Source organism: Dendrobates tinctorius, unplaced genomic scaffold (assembly GCF_039654945.1).
Source record: "Dendrobates tinctorius isolate UK_male_01 unplaced genomic scaffold, ASM3965494v1 ptg000155l, whole genome shotgun sequence".
In the NCBI taxonomy this organism is placed as follows: Eukaryota; Metazoa; Chordata; class Amphibia; order Anura; family Dendrobatidae; genus Dendrobates; species Dendrobates tinctorius.
In genome coordinates this window covers 8341089-8367753 of record NW_027361822.1, presented here as the reverse complement: position 1 = coordinate 8367753, position 26665 = coordinate 8341089, and the positions used below count along the sequence as shown (strand labels likewise).

At 43.4% G+C, this 26665-nt stretch overlaps 1 protein-coding gene across 1 annotated transcript in view; it reads left to right on the top strand.

The window, feature by feature from the left end:
- Positions 1-22970, top strand: part of LOC141051172 (uncharacterized) — a 166444-nt gene extending 143474 nt beyond the window's left edge. Inside the window, exon 8 of the mRNA XM_073548037.1 lies at positions 19716-22970. Coding sequence (XP_073404138.1) covers positions 19716-21151 — 1436 coding nt within the window. The 3' untranslated portion in view covers positions 21152-22970. The remainder of the gene's footprint in view (positions 1-19715) is intronic.
- The last annotated feature ends 3695 nt before the right edge of the window (positions 22971-26665 follow it).

Sequence of the window (26665 nt, the reverse complement as noted above, 5' to 3'; positions counted from 1 at the left end):
GCCTAACAACCAACACCGCTGATCCACCACAATATAGCCTCCCCTTGCACTGCACACACAGTGACTGGTGTGTTGCACAGGCAAAATCGCTAGCAGCAGAAGCAGCTTTTTTTTCTTCTTCCCTGCCTAACGCTCTCCCTACAGAATCAGCAACCTCTCCCTATGCTAAGATCGGCAGAAGTAAGATGGCGGTCGGCGTGCACGCCCTTTTATAACCCCTGTGACGCCCACCAAAGCAAGCCAATCACTTGCATGCCCTTCTGAAAGATGGTGGTGACCCCTGCCTATGTCATCACGTTGCCCACAGTGTCCGTGGATCCTGATTGGCTGAAAAAGAGCGCTAAACAAACTTTTGAAACGCGACTTTGGCGCGTAAGTCGCTGACCTTGTGGCCGACCTCATCCTAGGGTCGGGTTTCGTTTCATGAAACCCGACTTTGCCAAAAGTCGGCGACTTTTGAAATTGTTCGACCCATTTCGCTCAACTCTAGTGACAGTGATGATAATGTGTGCAAACTGTAAAGCGCTGCGGAATATGTTAGCGCTATATAAAAATAAAGATTATTATTTATATAAAAAATAATTATTTTTGCATCGCTTTATTCTGTGAGCTATAACTTTTTTTTCGCTGATGACGCTGTATGGCAGCTCGTTTTTTTGCGGGACAAAATGAGCTTTCAGCGGTATCATGTTTACTTATATTCCTCTTTTTGATCGCATGTTATTGCACTTTTTGATTGGCGGTATGATGATAAAGCATTGTTTTCCAGGTCACCACCTGACAGCACACTGGAGTACGTCCTTCTCATCCGCAGTGGGACAGGAAACCACAAGCGTTCAAAAGGATCCTCCCCCTACCATCCCTCAGTGTTTTTCCTGTCCCACTGTGGATAGGAACGACAAGAGGAATATCCGACTGTTCCATGCAGATGGTCAGGATCGGGGGGCCCTTCCTACCTGGAGAGATCTGCAGCTGACACCCGACAGAGGGTCCCTCAGCTATTCCGGTGTAGCGCTGGTGCCGGACGCAGAGTCGCTTCCTCCTGACCGGGGCTCTCGACTCTGGATGCCACCACCGCCAGCCATCTCTGGGAGCTGACTGAGCCCACAAGCGGTGCACCGACAGCTGCCACACCTGCCTGCCCCGGAGAACTCGTCGCCGTGCCTGGAGTCAGAGAGGCCGAGGGCGCCGCAGCAGTCGCCCCCACGCAGGCTGGGGCGCACATCTCAGAACGGGTACGTTACTTCCGGCAGGAGCAGGGCGCACGTCGCAGGCCGGGGCGCGTCAGCGGGGACGCGTCACTTCCGGTCGCGTCATCAGCTGGGAACGCGTCACTTCCGGTCGCGTCGTCGAAAAGCCCGCTGTCAACGACTGCCCAGTACCACAAACCGCAGCGGCATAGGCCCACCATGGAAGTGGGCAGGCGTCCGTAGGAACGGATCAACAGCGCAGGCAAGGTGGTACGCAGGCTCTGCTCCGGGGGGCCAGGGAGGAGACCCATCACCACTTACAGGTCTGTGTCTCCACAGTGGCCAACAGACAGCGATCTCCACCATTACCAATGGAGGACCAGAAGAGGGAGATGGGAGCAGAGAGCCAGGGTCACGTGAGTAACCTCTGAAGAGGTCACTGCAGAGCCCATAATGATAGACCCCACAGAACCCGTATTTTATATGTTGTAGGGGGGAGCCTCCACCTCTGAGAGAAAGGACCCTAAGCGGAAGGATAAGAAGTGTCCGGTTTGCTCTAAGAAGCTAAAGGACACGTGGCAAAAGACCCTCTGTGGCGCTTGTGCAAAGCGTATAGTAGGGGAGGAGCAGGATACTTTCATGTCTAACATGAGAGCGAGAATCAGGGAGGAAGTACAGGCCTCGGTATCCGGTCTAGCCACTTCCCAGACCCCGCAGGCGAATCCCCACTTATACAGGAAGAGACAGAGGGAATCGGATATGTCGTCTGAAGACATTCTGTCCGAGTCAGACGCAGAGGAGGAGGAGATCAGAGAGCACCCGGAAAGGGGAAGGAAATATCTGTTTTCATCTGGGGATACAGACGAACTATTAGGGGCGGTACGGCAAACTATGCAGATCGAGGAATCCCCTCCTTCCCGCTCAATTCAGGACGAAATGTTTGGATGGTTGCGCTCCCAGACTTCTATGGTCTTCCCAGTAAATACCCACATACGGGCAATGATACTGGAGGAATGGGAGGAGGCAGAAAAAAGGTTAACTATCCCCAGAGACTTTAGTGTTGTGAGTTCATTTTTCCCTTCACCATTGAGGTCTGATGAACTCCCTCCTCTAGTGAAGGAAGGTAGTGAGACTGATTACCAAACACCTGGGCAGCTAGATGATGACTGGGTGGCTGGAATTGAGGACTGGATAAAAGGCTGCCGACGCCCTTCTTCCTGGCTGGTGATTTTCCTGCTGGATTCTTGGAGACCAGTCTGATTCCTGCATCTCAAAGCTAAGTTTTTCTGCTCTGCTTTGTACTCTTCAGTTTTGTTTTTGTTTTGCCTTGTTTTTTGGGAGTTCTGCCATCCCCGGCCGGGGGTGAGCTGAATTCCATTTTTTTCTCTGATCTGTTGATCTTTTGCTCTGTCTTCAGAATATACCTGAGTGCTGATATAGTCTTTTGAAGCCTAGAGACTTCAGGGCCTGTTTTTCCTATCAGTCGGTTGGCTCATTTTGATAGGGTTTTTGCGGATGGCAGACAGCAGCTTTCCTATCCTGTCCTATGTAGTTAGCTTGGGCCCCATCATTTGCTCAACCTATCTTTCTATCTGTGTTAGTGTTTTCATCTTGCTTCACCGTCATTATATGTTGGGGGCTGCCTATTGCTTTGGGGTCTGCTCTGGGGCAGTTTAGTTTTTCCCCTTTCTGTCTTTAGGCTTTTTCCCCTTTCTGTCTTTAGGCTATGTAGTTCTCCGGCTGTGATCGAGGGGTCTAGAGCACCGTAGGAACCCCCCACGGCTACTGCTAGTTGTTGTGGATAGGTTCAGGGGTCTGCAATCCGATAGCTGCCAACCTCTCTGGTTTTTCTGGACTTAGCTGGTATTTTGTTATTTCCTCCTTCGGTGACTCATCATAACACTTTAGGTTACATCTGCCGTTTGACCCGGAAGAGGTCAAAGTCTGGGAGGAGGTCCCCAAGATAGACATCCCTGTAGCAAAGGTGTCAAAGAAGACTGCAATTCCGTTTGAGGATTCCTCAAGCTTGAAGGAACCCCTAGATCGGAAGGCAGATGGGCTCTTAAAAAGGGCTTGGGAAAGCTCAACAGTGGTCATAAAAACGAATATAGCTGCAACGTCAGTAGCACGCTCCATGCATCTATGGATAGATGACCTGGCGGAGCATCTGTCAGATAGAACCCTGAGGGAAACTATTCTGAAGTCGCTCCCTTTACTTAAGTTAGCTACGGGGTTTTTGGCCAACGCCTCGGCAGACTCTGTTAGGTTCACGGCCAGGAGCCAGGCCTTGTCCAACACAGCCAGAAGGGCTATCTGGCTTAAAAGTTGGGGGGGGCGACATGCAATGGAAAAATAAGCTGTGCTCAATTCCGTTCTCGGGGGTCAGGGTCTTCGGGCCCGTGCTCGATGACATCCTGGAAAAAGCATCAGATGAAAAGAAGGGGTTCCCTGAAGAGAAGTGTAAGAGATATCAGCCCTTTTGTAGACCCCGTTACAACCAGAGAACGGACTACAGGGGGAAGGGCAAGTCGGGTCGATGGAGCTACCCCAAGGGGGGCGAGGGTAGAAATAGGAACAGAGATAACATCTTTTCCGGCCCTGGGTCCAGCTCCCGAAAGAAATGACGCCACCAGAGTAGGGAGGCGATTGCTCAAGTTTGCGGGAGAGTGGCAGAAAATTACCTCCAGCCCCTGGGTACTACAGGTCATTTCTCAGGGGTACAAGATAGAATTCAACTCCCTGCCCCCGAACAGGTTTTTAGTCACCAATTCGCGTCTCAGCTCCACTTCCACCATGTGGTTGGACATTCAGGATCTCCTACTCATGGGAGCAATTGCTCCGGTTCCCACCCAGGAAGAAAGCAGAGGACACTACTCAGGCCTCTTCACCATAAAAAACCCTCGGGGGAAAACAGAACCATAATAAACCTCAAACCCGTAAACAAATGGGTAACATACAGACGCTTCAAAATGGAATCAATAAGATCTACGATTCCACTCCTGGGGAAGGGAGCAGTAATGTGCTCGCTAGATCTAAAAAAGCGTATTATCATGTCCCTTTCGACCCAGATTACCAAAAGTACCTCAGATTCGCGGTCGAAAGGGACGGCACGATTTACCATTATCAGTTTCGCTGCCTACCCTTCGGCCTTGCGTCAGCTCCGAGAATCTTCACAAAAATGATAGAGGTAGTGGCCTACTTAAGGGACCGGAACATCTTGGTGGTCCCGTATCTAGACGACTTCCTAATTATAGCCGATTCGGCAGCCCAGCTCAGGGCCGACTGTCAGTCTTTGATCTCCACGCTGCAGAGTTTAGGATGGATTGTAAATTGGTTGAAATCAGATCTTGTACCCAAGCACAAAATAAAATTCTTGGGGGTCATGCTGAGAGAAGAATGTCTTATCTACCAACCGAAAAGCAGACCATGATGCCGAAGATCCGGCAATTCTCAAAGAATCAGGTATCGATCAGGGACGCAATGAGAGTCCTGGGGCTGATGACTTCATGCATTTCCTGTGTCAGATGGAGTCAGTTCCACTCCCGCGACCTGCAACGCACAGTCCTAGCATCCTGGGACAGAAGGCAGAGCTCACTGGACAGCAAGACACTGTTGACCCCCCGAGCCAGAAGATCGCTAATGTGGTGGACCATTCCGAGAAACCTAAAGAGGGGTGTCTCTTGGGTTCAGTCTCCGGAGGTTGTAGTAACAACGGATGCGAGTCTATTCGGCTGGGGCGGACATGTCGCAGGGAGGTACTACCAGGGGCAATGGAGTCCGGAGGACAGCAACAGGTCCTCCAACGTCAGAGAATTGCATGCAGTCTGGAAAGTACTGCTCGTCGCCGGGTTTCACGTGAAGAACAGACATGTAAAAATTATGTCAGACAATACCACAACAGTGGCCGTTCTCCGTCACCAGGGTGGACCAAGACACCCAGCACTTCAGGGCTTAGCGGATCAGATTTTCAGATGGGCAGAAAAGGAGGTCCTCTCAATCTCGGCCGTGCATTTGGAGGGCTCCCGGAACCAGATCGCAGACTTCCTCAGCAGGAAAAGGATAACTGCGACAGGCTGGGAGCTCAACGACGAAGTGTTCAGCAGCCTGTGCGATCGTTGGGGACAACCGACAATAGACCTGTTCGCGGACAAATGGAATACAAAGCTCAGGACCTTCTACTCCCTGAACTCCCTGGGAGATCCGGCGGGAATAGATGCTCTATCACAATCCTGGAGCAGGGGTCTGTTGTACGCCTTCCCGCCCCTAGCCCTCGTTTCACGGGTCCTCAGAAAGATCTGTGGGGACAGAGCCAGAGTCATACTGGTGGTTCCCTACTGGCCAAGAAGAAGTTGGTTTCCCCTACTCAGGAAATTAGCGGAAGAGGAACCCATTCTCCTGCCAAGAAGAGAAAACCTCCTCCATCAGGGCCCGGTCCTACATCAAAGACCAGAGGCTTTCCAGTTGTCAGCCTGGATCCTGAACGGCGGGTCCTAAGAGCAAGAGGTCTATTGGACAAAGTTATTTCCACCTTACAAGCCAGCAGGAAACCCGTGACCGCGGCGATATATAACAAGATCTGGAAAAAGTTCTGCAGCTTTTGTGGAGAGGCGACAGTCGGAACTGACCAGCCCAACATCCCGAAGATACTTGATTTCTTGCAGGAAGGGTTCAGAAAGGGCCTTAGGCCCAGCACTCAGAGTGCAGATAGCAGCCTTGAGCGTGTTCTATGACACAGCTCTATCATCACACCCATGGGTAGCACAGTTCTCGAGAGCGGTGAAAAGGCTTAAATCACTAATTAGGAAGAGCATACCACCCTGGGACCTTAACCTAGTCCTCAATACGCTATGCAAACAACCATATCAGCTAGGGGCAGAGATAAATATTGGTAATCTCTCTCTCAAAACAGCCTTTCTAGTGGCAGTCACCTCAGCCAAAAGGTTAGGAGAACTGCAGGCCTTATCAACCCAAGACCCCTATTTACAGGTGTTTAGTGACCGTTTAGTCCTAAGACTCGACCCGGCTTTCCTGCCCAAAGTTATCTCAAACTCTAACATGAACCAGGAAGTAGTACTCCCTTCCTTTTTCCAGTCTCCCAGGAATAGCAGGGAAAGAACCTACCATAATTTGGACGTAAGGGAAACTGTACTCAGATACCTGGACGCAACCAGACCCTGGAGGCAGGATAGCAGCCTCTTCGTCCAATACAGAGGCCCCAACAAGGGGAAGAAGGCGTCAAAATCAACAATAGCAAGGTGGATTAGATCCACTATTTGCATAGCATACAGATCACAGGGTCAGATTCCCCTGGGGAACCTTAGAGCCCACTCATCCAGGGCCATGGCCGCTTCATGGGCAGAAAGGGGGGGAGCATCGGCAGAACAGATGTGCAGGGCAGCGTCTTGGACCAGTCATACTACTTTCTCCAAACACTATAAACTAGACATAGCATCCACAGAGCTTACTTTTGGGAGAAACGTACTCCATGCAGTAGTCCCACCCTAGGACCAATATACTTTTGGTACTACTCCAGTGTGCTGTCAGGTGGTGACCTGGAAAACGGTAATTAGACCTACCGGTAATTGTGTTTCCAGGAATCCATCCTGACAGCACTGTTAGATCCCTCCCGATAATACTTTCCATACAACTGTGATGTAACGTGTATGAAGAATGTTGGTGCTATAGGATTTTTACAGGATGAAAATGATGACATGGTAAGACAGGATGTTGAGAAGGCTGAACTTTTAAATTCCTATTTTGCATCTGATTTCTCTCAGAAAGGAAATGTAACATCAACTGTTATTCACTGTCCTATTAAGGGAATAGAAGAATCCAGGATATCTATAAACAGAAAGATAGTGAGGAAACACTTAGCTAACCTAAATGAATTCAAGTCTCCAGGTCCAGATGAATTACACCCCAGAGTACTGAAGGAGATAGCAGAAGAAATTTTTGAACCCCTCTCCATAATCTTTGAAAATTCTTGGAGAACAGGAGAAGTGCCAGAAGACTGGAGAAGAGCAAATGTTGTTCCTATCTTCAAAAAGGGGAAGAAGGTGGACCCAGGCAACTATAGGCCGGTGAGTCTGACTTCTATACCAGGAAAGATCTTTGAACAAATTATTAAACAACATGTATGTCAATACCTGGATAAGAATGAAGTGATTAAACAGAGTCAGCATGGGTTTGTAACTAATAAGTCATGTCAGACTAACTTAATTTCCTTCTATGACGGTATCACTGATTGGGTGGATCAAGGAAATGCTGTAGATATAGTATATCTTGACTTCAGCAAAGCATTTGACAAAGTCTCTCATACAATCCTTATTGAAAAAATGACTAAGTATGGAATGGACAAGGCAACTGTTAGGTGGATTCATAACTGGCTTAGTGATCGGACCCAAAGAGTGGTCGTAAATGGCTGCACATCCAGTTGGAGGAATGTCTCAAGTGGGGTACCACAGGGCTCTGTCCTGGGCCCTGTATTGTTCAACATCTTTATCAATGATTTAGATGAAGGAATTGAGGGTAAACTGATCAAATTTGCTGATGACACAAAGCTAGGAGGGATAGCTAATACTAGAGAAGAGAGAGAGAGTATTCAAAAAGATTTAAATAAACTGGAGAAGTGGGCAGCAACTAACAGAATGGTTTTTAACAGGGAGAAATGCAAAGTACTACATCTGGGCAATAAAAATGAAAAAAGCATATATAGAATGGGAGGAATAGGGCTAAGTGACAGCACATGTGAAAAAGACTTGGGTGTACTAATAGATCACAGACTGAATATGAGTCAACAGTGTGATGCAGCAGCAAAAAAGGCAAATGCAATTCTACGATGTATTAACAGAAGCATACAGTCTAGATCACGTGAAGTCATTATTTCCCTCTACTCCTCTTTGGTCAGACCTCATCTGGAATATTGTGTCCAGTTTTGGGCACCACATTTTAAAAAAGACATCAACAAACTGGATCAAGTTCAGAAAAGAGCGACCAGAATGGTGACCGGTCTGCAAACCCTGTCTTATGAGGAAAGGTTGCAGGATTTGGGAATGTTTAGTTTGCAAAAGAGAAGACTGAGAGGAGACTTAATAGCTGTCTACAAATATCTAAAGGGCTGTCACATTGTAGAAGGATCAACTTTATTCTCATTTGCACAAGGAAAGACTAGAAGCAATGGGATGAAACTGAATGGGAGGAGACACAGATTAGATATTAGAAAAAACTTTTTGACAGTTAGAGTGATCAATGAGTGGAACAGGCTGCCACGAGAAGTGGTGAGTTCTCCTTCAATGGAAGTCTTCAAACAGAGGCTGGACAGGCATCTGACTGGGATGATTTAGCGAATCCTGCTTTGAGCAGGGGGTTGGACCAGATGGCCCAGGAGGTCCCTTCCAACTCTACGATTCTATGATTCTATGAAAGACTATGTTTGCATCCATCCAGATGTGTTACTTTGTGAGATCACTGAGGGATGGTAGGGGGAGGATCCTTTTGAACTCTCGTGGTTTCCTGTCCCACTGCGGATGAGAAGGACGTCCTCCAGTGTGCTGTCAGGATGGATTCCTGGAAACACAATTACCGGTAGGTCTAATTACCGTTTTTTGCCTTGCTTTTTTTTTAAGGGGTTCACTAAAGGGGTTAACTAGTGGGACAGTGTTATAGGGCGGGTTGTTACGGATGCGGCATTACTAAATGTGTACTTTTATTAATTTTTTTATTTACAAAGAAAATAATTTTTTTTAATTAGGAATTTTTAAAAAATGATTTTTACACTTTTTTTTTTTTTTTACTTTATTGCTGTGTCCCAGTGTGGGACATCACTGTATAGTGTCAGATCGCTGCTCAAACACTTTGCAGTGCCCTGTGTCAGTTCAGCGAAAAAGCCACTTCCCTGCAGGACCCCGAAGGCCCCCACGGCCATATTGGATCCTGGTACCTGCAGGAAGGAGGCCCTCGGAACAATGCGAGCACATTGAGTTTTTCCGAGGGGCTCAGGGAAGCACACAGGGAGCCCCCTCCCTACGCAATTCTTCCCTATTCCCCCAGTACACTGAGATCATGTTTAGTGCCGGGTGTCAGCTGTGATAATCAGCTGACACCCGGCTGCGATCAGCTGTGCTCCCCCCCGTGAGCGCAGCTGATCTCGGTGACGTACTATCCCATCCACGGTCATACGGGCCCGGGTCATGTGAACGGGATAGTACTTCCAATGTCAGAAAGGGGTTAATGAAGGACTTAAATCCAATCTTGACAAAATGGAAAAAATATCATGAATATTAAGAAGAAAAATTTTTTGAGAGATTCGGAAGATTATAAAATAACCAGGTCTATAATTGGAATAAAAAACTTTTTCTATTCTAAAAAAAAAAGACAACATGCTGCATAGAATAGTTACTTTTATCAGCTCACACAACGGACACTTCCATTGCAACAACAACGGACGACTATTCAGTCTTCTCCATAGGATCCAACAATGACATGCATTTTATGCAACATAAAAGGAATAATTTTTGGGATCCAATGAACAAGCATGCAAAAAACAGAGAAAGCGGGCAGGGAGGAAGCATAAAAGGAATCCAACCAGCAAGAGGAATTAGCGTTACTAAACATACCTATGTAAGGGGTGTGTAGGTGGCTGATTTCACCCCTGCACCTCGATGCATATCTGCTGGATCAAAGCGGGTACGCTGTGGATGTTTTACTAATGTGCTTATGTGTATATGTCATTTATAGCATACGTTTACATGTGATTAAATGTTTATATTCCTGTATTGTGTTAGGGACTAGGTAGGGACAGTTGTCAATATAGTTAGGCCTAATTTTTAGCATAGTCTGAGGTTATATAGTTTCTATCAAGAACTGCCAGGCTGCTCAGGTCACCCCCACTGTCCATATTTATAGAAACATACAGGCCATTAACACCCAGAAACTTATGAAGAACTTGAAGTCTTCATTGGCCCCTATCTCCTCCCATGTCCTGATTCTGCACTGAAGCATTACAATGAAACACTTCAAAGTGCCCTGGATAAATTTGCAACCCTGGCACACCCTGCAAACACGTTTCCTGCAGCGGTGCTCCAGGTGCGCCGACCGCCTGTGGAGAAAATCCAACCTACCCGAAGATTTCATCCATTATAAGTTTATGCTTCGAACATACAACACTGCCCTTCACCTCTCAAAACTTATTTCAACACCCTCATCACCTCACTGTCCAATAACCCTAAACGTCTCTTTGGCACTTTTCATTCTCTACTCAACCCAAGAGTACAGACCCCAACCACGGAGCTTCGAGCTGACTATCTGGCCAATTACTTCAAAGAAAAAATTGACCAGATCCAACAGGAAATTATCTCCCAATCACCTCATACCATGCATTTTCCTCCCTCCCCCACTGCATCTAGCTCACTCTCTGATTTTGAACCAGTCACAGAAGAAGTAAGCAGGCTCCTTGCATCTTCTTGCCCAACCACTTGCACCAGTGACCCATTTCTGTCACATCTCCTCCAGTCCCTTTCCCCTGCTGTCACCCCTCACCTAACTAAAATATTTAACCTCTCTCTCTCTTCTGGTATCTTTCCCTCCTCATTTAAGCAAGCCATCATACATCCACTACTTAAAAAACTATCCCTCAACCAAAACTGTGCCGCTAACTATAGACCTGTCTCTAATCTTCCCTTTATCTCTAAACTCCTGGAACGCCTGATCCACTCCCATCTTATCCACTATCTCTTTGATAACTCTCTTCTCGACCCTCTCTAATCCGGTTTCCGCTCTTTACACTCTACTGAACTGCCCTCACTAAAGTCTCTAATGATCTACTAACAGCTAAATCAAATGGTCATTACTCCATGCTAATTCTCTTGAATCTCTCTGCAGCATTCGACACTGTGAATCATCAGCTCCTCCTCACTATGTTCCGTTCCATTGGCCTCAAGGACACCGTTCTCTCCTGGTTCTCCTCCTATCTCTCTGACCGCTCCTTTACTGTATCTTTTGCTGGCTCCTCCTCTCATCTTCCCATTAGTGATGGGGTTCCTCAAGGATCAGTCCTAGGCCCCCTCCTCTCCTCTTTGTACACTGCCCCTATTGGTCAAACAATCAGTAGATTTGGTTTCTAGTACCATCTCTATGCTGATGAAACCCAATTATACGCTTCTGCTCCTGACATCACTCTTGCCTTTCTAGAAAACACCAGCGATTGTCTAAACACTGTTTCTAACATCATGTCCTCACTATATCTGAAACTGAACCTGTCAAAGACTAAACTCCTTGTGTTTCCTCCCGCTACTAATGTACCTATACCCGACATTGCCATTTCCGTGTGTGGTTCCACTATTACTCCCCAGCAACATGCCCGTTGTCTTGGGGCCATACTTGACTCCGAGCTTTCCTTTGTCCCCCACATATGATCACTGGCTCGCTCTTGTTATCTGCACCTCAAAAACATTTCTAGAATTCGACCTTTTCTTACTTTTGACTCTGCAAAAACTCTTACTGTTTCTCTTATTCATTCTCGTCTCGACTATTGTAACTCTCTTCTAATCGGTCTCCCTCTTACCAAACTCTCCTCCCTCCAATCTGTCTTGAATGCTGCTGCCAGGATCATATTCCTCGCCAATCGTTACACCGAGGCCTCTACCTTGTGCCAGTCATTACACTGGCTACCCATCCACTCCAGAATCCAGTACAAACTTATTACCCTCACCCACAAAGCTCTCCATGGCTCAGCACCACCCTACATCTCCTCCCTTGTTTCAGTATACCATCCTACCCGCGCCCTCCGTTCTGCTGATGACCTGAGGTTAGCATCCACAATAATCAGAACCTCCCACTCCCGTCTCCAAGACTATACACGTGCTGTGCCAATTCTTTGGAATGCACTTCCCAGGTCAATACGATTAGTCCTCAATCCCCACAATTTTAAGTGTACCCTGAAAACTCATTTATTCAGACTGGCCCACCGCCTCAACACATTAACCTAATCTATTCCTGTGTGGCACAGCCAAAAGTTTTTACCATAACCAGGTTCCCCGAATCATGTTCCCACATGCTTTATACATCCATTAGCTCCCTGTGTCTGTACTGTTACACACTTAACATTATGGCTGGTTCATACAATCAGGGCAACTGTTACCACCCACCTTTCGTGTCTCTCCTTTTTTTTCCTCATAGATTGTAAGCTTGCGAGCAGGGCCCTCATTTCTCTTGGTATCTGTTATGATCTATGTGATTATTGTTATGCTGTAATGTCTATTGTCTGTACAAGTCCCCTCTGAAATGTAAAGTGCTGCGGAATATGTCGGCACTATAGAAATAAAATGTATTATTATTATATGAAGTATAGTGCAGTGGGGGCTCTATAGAGGCAAGGATGTAGATTTAGGCTACGAGACTGTTACATCATCAGAGGTCATTCGCGCAATGCATCCCTGGGAACGGAAGTTGCCGCCAGCGACAATGAGGGTCGGGACGACTCCGGGGGATGACAGAGAGTAAGTATATCCCTATTTTTTATTTTAATTCTATTTTTTACAGGAATATGGTACCCAGGGCATGGAGGAGAGTCTCCTCTCTTCCAGACCCTGGGTACCATCCGCACATGAAGCGCTCACTTTACGCATGGTGGGCATAGCGACATGCGTAAAGTGAGCGTTTCAATGCAATCCTATGGCAGCAGAATCACCACAATTCTGCAGAAATAGTGGACATGCTGCGGATTTTATCGCTATGCGATTCCGCAGCGGATAAATCCGCAGCATTGGCACATGCATTGGGAATACATTTTTTAAGCGCTTCAGCAGCGGCAAAAACTAGGCGGAAACGCATAAAAGCACAATGTGAGCACACAGCCTTAGATGTAAGATAAGATACTACTCTGAATAAAACCAGATAACGAATAGTTAAATGTTTAACCCAATAGGAAGCTAGCTAGTGGGAGGAGATAGTTCTGAGGTAACTGGATTGTTCTAGAAAGAGTTGTGGGGAGTTGTGAGGTAAAGAGTGATGTGAACAGAACCAGTGCCAGAGGGGGAGACACAGTGAAGTGAAGGCTCAGGTTACAGAAAATATGGAAATTGTCCACCGGAAACAAGTGGGACTGGGCAGCCTGAGGGAACAAATGGCGAGACTTTTAGGCAACTCCCGAGACATTACTGTATGGAGGAGGAATGGGGAGCCCCAGGAAGAAGCGGGACTGTCATCTCAGTTAACTGTGGTACTGGGTACCTGGGAACCAGATCTTGTGCCAGAAGACAGAATTAGGGTCTGTGCACAAGGTGTGGATTCTACTGCGGATCCGCAACGGATTTGGCCCTGCGGATCCGCAGCAGAACTGCAGGTGATGCACAGTACCATTATAGACTATGTAAAAAAAAAAAGCGCTGTGCACACGCTGCGGATTTTGTGCGGGAAAAAAAAGCAGCATGTCAATTCTTTTGTGCGGTTTTGCTGCAGTTTTCCACCTGCTCTATTCTACAAATCCGCAGGTGGAAAACCGCAGTGGAAAACTGCACAAAAACAGCAGTGAAACCGCACTAAAAATGCACTAAATCCGCAGGAAAAATGCAGGTCATTTGACCTGCGGATTTAGTAAAATCCGTGCGGAAAAATTCGCGGGAGGATCCGCACCGTGTGCAAATAGCCTTATAGAGAGTCTCTAGAGAGGGAAGTTTCTGTGTCATGTGGAAAATACTGGACTGTAACTGCTGTATGTGGGAACGAATTAAGTAAAGTTTTGCAGAAAACGAATAGAGTCTCTGACAATGTTTGTGTGCGTGAGAAGAAAAGGAGCCGTGCACTCAGAGAACAAAGAATTTATGACAACAAATACATTTTTTATCCTGTCCTGCACTTTTGGATCGATTTCAAGAATTGGTGGAAAAAGAATTAATTATGCTTAAAAAAAAAAATGTTGAACAAAAAAGGGATACGTTACACGACAATTTAACCCTTGGTGAAAAGAAGGCTCTATCAGAACTTATTAATAATCATGATTTATTGATTTGTCAATCTGATACAGGGGGCACAATAGTTCTGTTGAATGCAGGTCTCTACAAGAAATTTATTCTAGAGGATTTAGAGGACATTGCCACATATGTTGAATTAAAAGAAAATCCTACAGAGAGGTACAACCAATTACTATATGATCTAATACAGGAAGGATTATTCTTAGGAACAATAAATAAGATATTAGCTGATTTTTATGTCGAACATCCGGTGGCCCCCATATATCATGCCCTCCCTAAGGTTCATAAGAACATTTTTCCACCTCCCTTGAGACTAATAGTTGCAGAAATAGAAGCCCTAGGGGAAAGAATTGAATTATGGTTGGATCACCACCTTCAACCTTTAGTTCTAGATACACCTAGGTTCATCAAACACATGAAATACGTAGCTGGAATTTTTCAGACATTAAAGTGGAAAAATAACTATAATTGGTTGTCATGCAATGTAGTAGGTTTATATCCATTGATACCCCATGATATTGCCTTATCCTGTTTTTCTTATCATTTACCATTTAGACAATTACAGTACATCTGATACCACAAGAAAGGATTTTTAGTGTCAGCTACTAGTTTTTTATTAAATCACAATTATTTCAATTTTGATAATCGCTATTTTCTACAGAAGAAGGGTGTCAGCATGGGGGCCAATTTTTCCCCCATGCTGGCAAACTTAGTAATGGCTAAATGGGAAGCGATATATATCTCTCTAATGATTATAATCCATTTAAAAAAATATATTATGGTATGGTAGATTTATAGACGATTTATTGTTTGTTTGGAAAGGTACTCAGTCAGAAGCAATGGAATTTGTGAATTATATTTATTCAAATAAATTTGATAGTCTTAAAATTAATTTTCTCAAATTAAATTTAATATCTAAAAAGGAGCAGTCAAAAGTATTAATTACTCCTTATCGAAAACAAACTGCAAGTAATAATATTTTGGCAGGTAATTTGTGCCATGCATTAGAAATTAAGAATAATATCCCTTATGGAGAATTAATGCACATTAAACGCAATTGTTCAGATCCAGAGATATTTCTGAAACAAAGCAAAAAAGTATGTAATAGATTAACTGAGGTTATCCTGAATGGACCCTCAATAAAGCTAAAGCAAGAATCAGTGGCATTGATCGCAATACTTTACTGTTTAGTACCAACAATAAACATAAAAATAATAAATCATTGGGATATATTACGTTTTCAGAGGAATATAGCCCACAATATAGAGATATTGTAAAAAAAAATACATCCATATATTGCATCAGGATGAGAAACTCACACAGATCATCAGTAACGAAATATGATATGTAGCAAGGAAAGCCCCCACTTTGGGATCTATACTATCACTGAGTTTTTTTAATAGCAATCTTCTGTTATCAAATATGGGAAAAAGACTTGGTTAGATCTGAAAGGTTTTTTTTCAATGTGGTGCACACCGATGCCTAGTATGCCTGATTGTGTTAAAAACCAAAGAAGTATCAGTCACGCAGCAATTTAAGGGAATCCTACATCAAAGATTGCATAAATTGTAATGGCACATATGTGGTGTATCTAATTTAATGTACCCTTTGTGAATTGCAGTATTTGAGTTGTGTGGCAAGGAGGGGTCCCTTAGCCAGGTAATACCAACATCCAACACTTTTCCTACTCCAGATCAGAAGAGGGAGTTCTTAACCCAGTTTCAGGGTAGCTGTCCTATAAGTTCTGGGCTGGAGGTGGAGTGAGTTAGTTGCAGTCTGTGAGAGTCTGTACAAGGGACAGGAACTGTGAGAAGCTCGTCCCAAGAGCAGAGTGAAGATAGAGGAAAGTGGAAGTTTAGGAAAGCCTGGGGCTTGGAGCTGTGATCAAGCTCACACCAGGGAAGAGTGCTTGACGCCGGAGTCTGTGGCTGCACGGGTACACAGTCCCAGCAGCCAAATCCAGAGGGCAGGAGACTGCAGAGCTCCTGGCACCATCATACACCTGAAAGCACAGCAGCATACCAGAGCCGGAGCCACCACAAAGGAGTGACACCTGTAAAAGGCTCAAGCTGCCTACCATACATACAGGCAAGGACTAAAGAACAGTAAGGAACAGAGGACTGAGCATAGCTTCAGGCAGCAGCAGCAAGGACCTCAGAGAACAGCACCATAAAGGGAGGCCTCCAACACCATCTTTCTTAGGGGATCCTAAATTGCTTCCAGGCTGCCCAGATCTCCATTACCATCTGTAATCAGTGCTCTGGACTGCACCACAAACAGTGAGTAAAAGTGTGAAGACTGCACCCTGTTGTGTCCTCAGAGTTATTTACTGCACCATCCCCTCTGCACTACAACCATCATCACCATCTTTTATAATATAATTGCCCTGGGACTTAGCTCTACCTGTGGAGAGCTGTACCAACTCTGCTGCATCATCATCAGCCCCAGCAGTCTCTTCAAGCAGCGTCGGCCAACACATTGCCTAGTACCACAGGTGGCATCATGAATTTACCCCTTATAAACTTTATTTCCCCTTTTATAATCATTTTCACTGGACACTCAGAGCCACGGACTGGGTTACTGCTGCCGTGACACATCCCCTTAAGAACCGGCCCGGTACTGATTATTCCCATGGCCCTGGCGGTGTTCCAGTTGCACTATGTGTTCTTTAAAAACCATAATCAGGAGACATCTCTCTTATGCAACTAACCCTGCGGCTTTTTCCTCATCTGCAGTCTCCAGACATTTTGCACAGATGCATAAGGGTGATACATCAGGTTTTGTCTTTTGTGGACTAGAAAAAGTATATAGACCTTACAGTATAGAGGTGGAGATCACAGGAGGAAACTTTTAAATAGAGAATCCTTCTGGATCTTTACCCTCAAAATTAGAACACCACATGGCTTAAACCATAGAAAAGATTTAATTTTTCAGTATTAAACCCTGACAAGCTTTCATATAAATTGTCTTAATTTTTATAAATGTGTGTTTTTAAATAACTGATTTTTTTTGTCAGTTGTTGTATGTTTTTATATGAAATTTTTTCTTGACACTATAATTTGTTCTTCTGTTCACAACTAGGCGTGACACATTCACACAGCAAAATTCTAAACTCTAGCTGAAAAAAAAAAATTAAATCTAGTGAAATCAGCTGGGATTCAGACAGGAGGAGCTGTAAAAACTATCTTAATTAATTTTCTCTTAAGCCATGATTAAGACCTACATCGAAACGCATTGGCAAGCGCTGCCTATAATGCTGTTTTTTTGTGCAATATGCTGGAAATTGCTAGTATCAAAAAAAAGTTTTGTGCTGCACCATTTTTGCATATTTTTAAATTGGATTAATAAATGCTGAATTTTTAAAGAAACTCTGTCTCCCGCTGGAATATTCTCTGCTTCTACATAATTCTCAGCTTTGGCCAACACCTGGTCATCTAATGGTTAGACGGAGACCTGGAGAAGCATACAAGCCACAGTGTCTTGCACCCACTGTGAAATTTGCTGGAGGATTGGTGATGAATCTGTGGATGCTTCAGGAATTGGGCAGGTTAATCTTTGTGAAGGACGTATGAATCAAGCGGCATACAAGGTTATAATGGAAAAACAGTTGATTCCTTCTGCTCAGGCAATGTTCCCCAACTCTGAGGACTGTTTTTTTCCAGCAGGACAATGCGCCATGCCACACAGCTAGGTCAATCAATGTGCGGATGAAGGACCACCACATCAAATTATGGCCAGCCCAATCTCCAGACCTTAACTCCATTGAAAACCTCTGGAATGTAATCAAGAGGAAGATGGATAGTCACAAGCCATCAAACAAAGAAGAACTGCTTATTTGTACCAGGCGTGGTGTAAGGTCACCCAAAAGCAGTGTGAAAGACCGGTGGAAAGCATGCCAAGATGCATGAAAGCTGTGATTAAAAATCATGCTTATTCCGCAAAATATTGATTTCTGAACTCTTCCTGAGTTAACATTAGTATTGTTGTTTATAAATCATTAGATGTGTACCCGATGCTATCGCATCGGGAGGGTAGTAACATCACAATGGGGGCAACTTTGTGGCACTGGGGGTGGCGGCCCACCCACTTCCGTGCAGTCACAACCAGCAGGAAAGACTGTGTTTTGCGGCCTGTGCTGGAGATGGTGTGCGGCGCCATCAGAGGGTGGCCACACCAAATCTCCAGCACAGGCCTCAAGCCACGGTCTTTCCTGCTGGCTGTGACTGCACGGAGGTGGGTGGGCAGGCAGCGGCAGGATCCGGTGCGTGTAGTCAGGCGGTGGGTCCTGGCGGGGGTCCAACACGGCATCCCTCTCATTACTTCCCCCTTCATTACACCCCTCTCGTTATACCCCCTCATTACACCCTTTTCACAGCCTCATGTTCGCAGCAGAGGCCTGGATCCGAGCGGCAGCTGGGATCTGAGCAGCGCCTGGAATCTCAGTGGCGGTCAGGATCACAGTGGCGTTCGGGATCACAGTGGCAGCCTGGATCCCAGCGGCAGCTGGGATCGCACCGGCGTTCGGGATCGCAGCAGTAACCTGAATCCGAGAAGCAGTTGGGATCGCAGCGACGTTCTGGATCGCAGATGCGTCCTGGATCAAGCAGCATCACTTGGGTGTTCTAAAATGGCAGTTGGCGTACTTCTGGTGTGTCACAGTGGATTGTGGGATTCGGGGACATCCAGACGGAAGTGGATGACAGACAATTTAAGGCAATTATATATATAGATTATGAACTTGTTTTCTTAACATTATTTGAGGTCTGCAAGCACTAATTTTCTTGTTCTTTTGACCGTTTCTCATTTTCTGAAAATAAATACAAAATTTAGTGCTTGGAAATTTTAAGACATGTTGTCAGTAGTTTGTAGAATAAAAGAGCAATTTACATTTTACTCAGAAATATTCCTATAAAGAGAATAATCAGACTGGAAATTTTGCAGTGGTCTCTTAATTTTTTCCATAGCTGTATGTCTGGCACTATTAAGAAAAAATGCTGTGTCATCAGACGCCTATTATTACTGATTTACAGGCGCCTCCATGAGTCTTTATTAAATGTTTTACTAGGAAAGGTTGGTGATGGTCACAAAGAAATCTGAAATTATGACAAAGCTACAGAGAAGTGAACTACTGAAAGTGCACAACCTGGTGACTAAACATAATAATAAAATAGTCCCTGCTTTGCCATCTACTAATGTCAACTTTCTCCTACTCAATTTAATTTTACCAAAATACTTATAGAAATGCTTTTATAGAATTGCTTTAAAATATCTAACATTTTAAGAAATACTATTCCCTGTTAGTGAATAAAATTAAAATAAATGTTATTCTTGGCAGATGGCTGTAGCAGAGGCTCAGAGGATCATCTGTTATCTCCACGTTTTAAAGCAGATGATCATGGTGTCACACCAGGTTCATATGAAGAGCAGAACATTATCCCGGATCCACCTCCAAGTCCTCACATTGAAACGCTTTCAACTGATTCTTTTCAACAAGCCCTGTCTTCTGATCCATCACAGACTGTTGAGCATAGTAAAAATAACAGAAAGGATATGCAACATCAAAGGACTTACAAAGGAGAGAAACGGTTTTCATGTTCAGAATGTAGGAAATGTTTTACTCAGAAAGGACATCTTGTTATACACAAGAGAATTCACACTGGGGAGAAACCATTTTCATGTTCCTATTGTGGGAAACATTTTACACAGAAAGGAACTCTTGTTTGTCATCAGAGAATTCACACAGGGGAGAAGCCATTTTCATGTTCAGAATGTGGGAAATGTTTCACTCAGAAAGGAGATCTTGTTGTACACAAGAGAATTCACACTGGGGAGAAACCATTTTCATGTTCAGAATGTGGGAAGTGTTTTACTCAGAAAGGAGATCTTGTTGTACACAAGAGAATTCACACTGGGGAGAAACCATTTTCATGCTCAGAATGTGGGAAATGTTTTACTAAGAAAGGAGATCTTGTTACGCACATGAGAATTCACACAAAGGAGAAACCAGATTGTGGGAAACATTTTTCACAGAAAGATACTCTTGTTTATCATCTGAGAATTCACACTGGGGACAAACCATTTGCATGCTCAGAATGTGGGAAATGTTTTTCAAAACAATCACACCGGATTAGACATCAGATAAATCACACAAAGGAGAAACCATTTTCATGTTCCGATTGTGGGAAATGTTTTACACAGAAAGAAACTCTTGTTTATCATCAGAGAATTCACACAGGGGAGAAACGATTTTCATGTTCAGAATGTGGTAAATTTTTTCCAAGCAAATCACGCCTGGTTAAACATCAGAGAATTCACACAGGAGAGAAACCATTTTCATGCTCAGAATGTGGGAAATGTTTTACTCAGAAAGGAGATCTTGTTAAACACAAGAGAATTCACACAAAGGAGAAACCATTTTCATGTTCCAATTGTGGGAAACGTTTTACACAAAAACAAACTCTTGTTTGTCATCAGAGAATTCACACAGGGGAGAAACGATTTTCATGTCCAGAATGTGGTAAATTTTTTCAAAGCAAATCACACCTGGTTAGACATCAGAGAATTCACACAGGGGAGAAACCATTTTCATGCTCAGAATGTGGGAAATGTTTTACTCAGAAAGGAGATGTTGTTATACACAAGAGAATTCACACAGAGGAGAAACTATTTTCTTGTCCGGAGTGTGGGAAATGTTTTCGAAGGAAATCACAGTTGGTTATACATCAGAGAATTCACACAGGGGAGAAACCATTTTCATGCTCAGAATGCGGGAAATGTTTTACTCAGAAAGGAGATCTTGTTACACACGAGAGAATTCACACAGGGGAGAAACCATTTTCTTGTCCGGAGTGTGGGAAATGTTTTAGAAGGAAATCACAGTTGGTTACACATCAGAGAATTCACACAGGGAAGCCATTTTCATGTAAAAAATGTGGGAAATATTTTAATGATAGCTTCACTCTTAGCTCACATATGAAAACCCATACAGAGTGAACCACATATTTTTCAAGTTCAGAATGTAGTAAACGTTTTACAAATAGTCTTGTACATCATCAGGTAACTCATATAGGGAGGGAGTCATTTTGATGTCCAGAATGTTTTACTCACAAATCACATTTTCATTGACATCAGATAAATCACACATGGAAGCAGGGATTTTTCTTTTTATTGACAAGTTGATCAAAATCTGTTTAAAGTCAAAGTAACGTCATACATTACAGATGAAAGGGAAAGTCATTTACAACACCAGGGATGATCAGGAGATGCATGCAATTATCAATAAACGCTAGTTATCCAAAAAGGGATGACATCCAATCTACACACCTTGATATTCTCCTGTATTTTCCACACTTACATCTCTGTATTTGGGCCTCCTTTGATAAAGATAGATTTTTGTTTTTATATTTCTTATATTTATATGCTATTTATATGCCATTATAATGTCCCTTATATATTTATTTTGAACTATATTGGATTATTCAGAGATATAATAATCCCTTCACTCCATCTCTTTGCCGTGTGTGTGTGTATATATATATATATATATATATATATATACATCTCCCCTGATTTATTATCTCACTTATCTGCTACTGCACCAATATTGTATCATGTGCGCATGTGCTCTAGATCTACTGAATGTTCCACATATCTCTTTTGTATGGACATTCTCCCTTACAGTATAAATTTCTCGTTTTTCATTGTCCTCTGATGTGTTCCTCTTTAAACCTATCATACTTCACATAAATGTTCACAATCTGGGCGCACGCACTATGGATTAAATGAACATTCTATGTATTATGTAAGGATTTCTCTTTTCACATATGCGCAGTCTACGTACAAACCATTAGTGGTGCAGAGATCTTCTGTGCATGCCTCACCTTTGCTTTGAATAACTTTGTCAGTCTCACATTGCACTTTCATCGCTTGCGCTATAGATCAACTGAACTTTCTTATATTCTGTATAATTACTCTTGTACGCATGAACCGATTCTCAGCAAATTATAACAGGTTTCCTGCACATGCCCTTCTCTTTCGGATAATAAGTTCACGCATGCGCATTTATAACTCTATAAACTTCATTGCCACTTCTTGCTCGGGCATGCGCAATGAGTGTTTCAAGTAGATTATCAATATAACGTATTTGCACCTGCACATTGGCGACCTTAAATCAACTTTATCTTTTGTGTTCATGGTTGGGCATTACACATTTCCGAAGTCTGATATAACCCACTGATTTACTCCCTTTGTCTCCTACACCTGGTAATTACATGATTTACCTCATTATTCTATTTTCTTTAAGTGAATATAAGGGACATTATCTGACACCATTATCATTCTTACCCCTGAGGAAGCTACAGCTTGTGTGGCGAAACACGTGGGGTTTTCTCTCCTCATTCTACTTTTTCCTCATTCATAGGTTCCTTGTTATACTTATTTTGCCCTATTTGATTATCTTCATGATTATCTGCTTAGTATAAGTCCTTGTGCACAGACATGCATATCACTTCAGTGATTATTAATTATAATTGAGGAATAGTTTATTTTATTTTTTTTTTGTATCTTGACATTACAAATTGTTCATATTCCTTTGCTTGTCATTCTATGTCAGTATAAACTAAACTTCTATTTTGTATGTAAGATTTTCTTTGCTGAACTGTAATATATTGATTATCTGAGGATAGGTGGTAATCTAACTATATACGCACCTAATCTGCGTGTAAATGGCCTTTTGGCTTTTTAAATATGTTTTTAAATTTTGTGTCTTTTTTGTATTCCAATGCCATTCATAATAAAGGCTTTTATGTGGTGATCCCTATGTGCATTCATACTTCTTTTTCTATGTTGTAAATGTTTTAATAACTCATCTCTTCGATCACATCCAAGAACTCGCACAGGGAAAACAATATTTTCATGCACAGAATGTAGTAAAAATTTTACAAATAAAGCAAGTCTTGTTACACATCAGTGAACGTTTTCCTCACAAATCACATTTTTCTAGACATCAGAGAAATCGCACATCAAAGCAGCAATTTTCTTTTTATTGACACATTTATCAAGAACACGCTGAAGTCAAATTAAAGTCACATGTTACTTAGGAAAGTAATTTATAGCATCGAGCAATGATCAGGAAATGTATGTAATTACCAATAAACATCTTTTTATTGAAAAGTGAATAAAATCCAATATACTGTACACACCTTTTATATCCTCCTTGTGTATAAAATGTTTTATGTTTAAACGGCAATCAAGTTTTAGGCAGAGGTGGAAAAATGCTACAAAGTAAGAAGCTTCCAAAAATGGACGTGTTAGTAGTTTGGCTATTAACAAAAAGGAAAGTGAGTGAATAAAAAGAGAAATCTAAATCACAAGAATATTTGGTGACTACCTTGGTCTTTGGATCGGAATCAATTCTTCTAGTTACACTTGCATACAATTTTTGAAGGAATTCGGCAATGAAGTTTTTACAAACATCTTGGAGATCAAACCACAGATCTTCTGCTTCATGTAATCCCAGACAGCCTGGATGATGTTGAGAACAGGGCTCTGTATCATCACTTCCAGGACTCCTTGTTCTTTATGCTGAAGATCATTCTCAATGACATTGGCTGTATGTTTGTGGTCATTGTCCTACTGCAGAAGAGATTTGGCCTCTGTGTTGGTGTTGCATCTTAGACTATATTTCTTAGTAGTGGTGAATTATAGTAGGCACTAGTGATGAGCGAGCATGCTTGGTGTTGCTCGGGGGTCACCCAAGCATCGCAGTGTTTGCATTGCTCGACCAGCGCCGAGCATTTCCGCTGTTGCTCAGCGGGAGCTTGGGTCCCCGCCCTGCATGTTTGACGCTCTTTAGAGCTCCAATCAACATGCAGGGATTGTCTGCCACTCACTGTAATGCCGCAGCCATGTTGATTGTGGCATTACAGTGATTGGCCGCAGAGCGTTATCAGATCTGTATCAGACTTGGCGCTACCCTGCTCATCACAGACAGCTCCAGAATCACCAGTGTAGGGAGAGTTGCTGCAGAGATAGGAACAGAATGGGTGGGGTGTCAGTTACTGTGGGTCTACCATTGTTGTATCCACAAATCCAGCTAAACCAACAGTCCTTCTAAGGACTAATAATGGGGTATATAGATATCAGTGATAGGTAGGCAGGCAGTGTATGTGGCTATATATATACTGGTATCGGGGATCAAAGTGACAAGTGATGGTGAGTATGTACTCTGTTATATGTACTGTATGTCTATATGTATGTATTGTATGAATGTATTGTATGTAGTATGTATGTTGTATGAATGTAGTATATATGTATGTATGTAATATGTAGTATGTATGTTGTATGAATGTAGTATATATGTAGTATGTATGTAATATGTAGTATATATGTATGTTGTATGAATGTAGTATATATGTAGTATGTATGTATTATGTAGTTTGTATGTATGTTGTATGAATGTAGTATATATGTAGTATGAATGTTGTATATATGTAGTATGTATGTAGCATGTAAGTAGTATGTATGGTTTTTTTTGTTTTTTTTTACATTCAACACATTAGCCGGATGATGGGACTACTACTGTCCCATCATTGGCTAATGTGTCAATCACTGTCATTGTAGCAGGCATCGCCCGATGGGACTTGTAGTCCCATCGGACGATGCCTGCACACACACACAACCCCCGGCAGGCCCGCACAGACCGCGCATCATGATGTGCACAGACTGCGCATCATGATGACATCATTTCAGCAGCCAATCACAGCCACAACACTGGCTCATTGCATTATGGGAACTTCCAATTCCGGTATTCGATATTGTAAAAATATCGGTACTCCCTATCAGAATTCCGATACAGCGAATATCGGCCGATACCCAATATTTGCAGTATCGGAATGCTCAACACTACTAGACAGGCATTGTATGTGGCATACTTTATTACATACAGCAAGAAGGTCCATTCCATTTCTGTCTTCTGCTGCCTATTACAGATAATGACCGTGTATACATAGCCCCAGGTATCAGTGGCCAGGAATATTTTTTTTTTTGCATCTTAACCCTGATTTACTTTATTTAAAAGCAATCGAGCACATGGTTTATTTTCTCCATTTGCTTGTTGGCACTGCAGAATACAGCCAGATCCTTTCCATAGTACAGCGTTAAAATACAGCTATTTTAAATCGAGGTTTGGTTGTCACAGCGATCACATCTGAGTGCGCAGAAAATTCTGCCATTTTTGTGGTACTGTAGAAAAAAATTTTTGGATTGTCTTATGCAAGTTCTTGACATCAGTTTGCTTAAAAAAAATATTTATCCACAAGGCAGATATCTTACACTGTGTTTTGTCCGCCACGCGGATCGCCTATTATTGTGCTCAAAATTGTGCCATTTCAGGGCTCCATTGAATTTTTTTGTTGTGTGTTAGCCTAGTTATTGACACCATTTTGCTGCCAAAAAGCAACAGAGCAGATGTTTTAAAGTGGGTTATCTTTGTCACAGGCATCACATATCATTGCGCTCAAAATAGTGCCATTTAAGCCATCTGTTTAATTTTTTCTTTCTGTCTTAGCCTACTTATTGACACTATTTTGCTGTTTTAAAAAAAATACAGGCCAGATATTTTAAAGTTGGGTATCTCTGTAACATGCCTTATCTATCTGTGGGCTAAAAATTGTGGCATTTCAGCTGTGGCTCCATTGAACTGTTTTTGTTGGGTCTTAGTCTAGTTATTGACACCAGTTTGCAGAAATAAAAAAATGTTACCTACAGGCCCGATATTTTAAACTGTGATTTTCCCGAACACGGATCACTTCTAATTTCAGTTCAAATGGAAAATATTGTAGTACATTTAAAATGGGCAAGGCGTATCGCAAGGGACGGAGAAGTGGACGAGATGGTGCATGCAGACGGCGAGGCCGTGGGCAAGCTGAAATTGTTCTGGCCCAAACACCCACATATTCTCACTTGACCTTCCTGTTACAATTACTAGGGGACCGCAGAAGCACACCACTATTGAACCCAGACCAGAGTCTAAAGGTTGTTGGTTGGATATTGGATAATGTTTCCAGTCACTTTGCTGCCACCACCACACACAGTCAAGTCTGAGTAGCCATGAGTCTGGACCGCATATTCCTCACCCTGATCCTCCTTCCTCCCACCATGCCGAGTGCTTGGAGACAACTGATCCTACACTTGGACATTCCGCAGAGCTGCTCATTTTTCCGTTTAAAGATTTGGGCCTCTCTCCCGGTGCACTTGAAGCAGGGCAAGAGGAGAGCACATGTAGCGATGCCCAAATATTTGACCAGCAACGGTCACAAAAGGCAACGGTAGGAATGTGTCACAAGTGGTGGACGAGGATAAGACACAATTGCCAGAAAGTCAGGAGGAGGATCAGGGTGAGGAAGTGGAAGAGGGGGTGGTGGATGTTATAGTAACTGACCCAACCTGGCAGGAGGACATGCAGAGCAAGGACAGCAGCACACAGGGGGAGGGAGGTGTAGCACCATT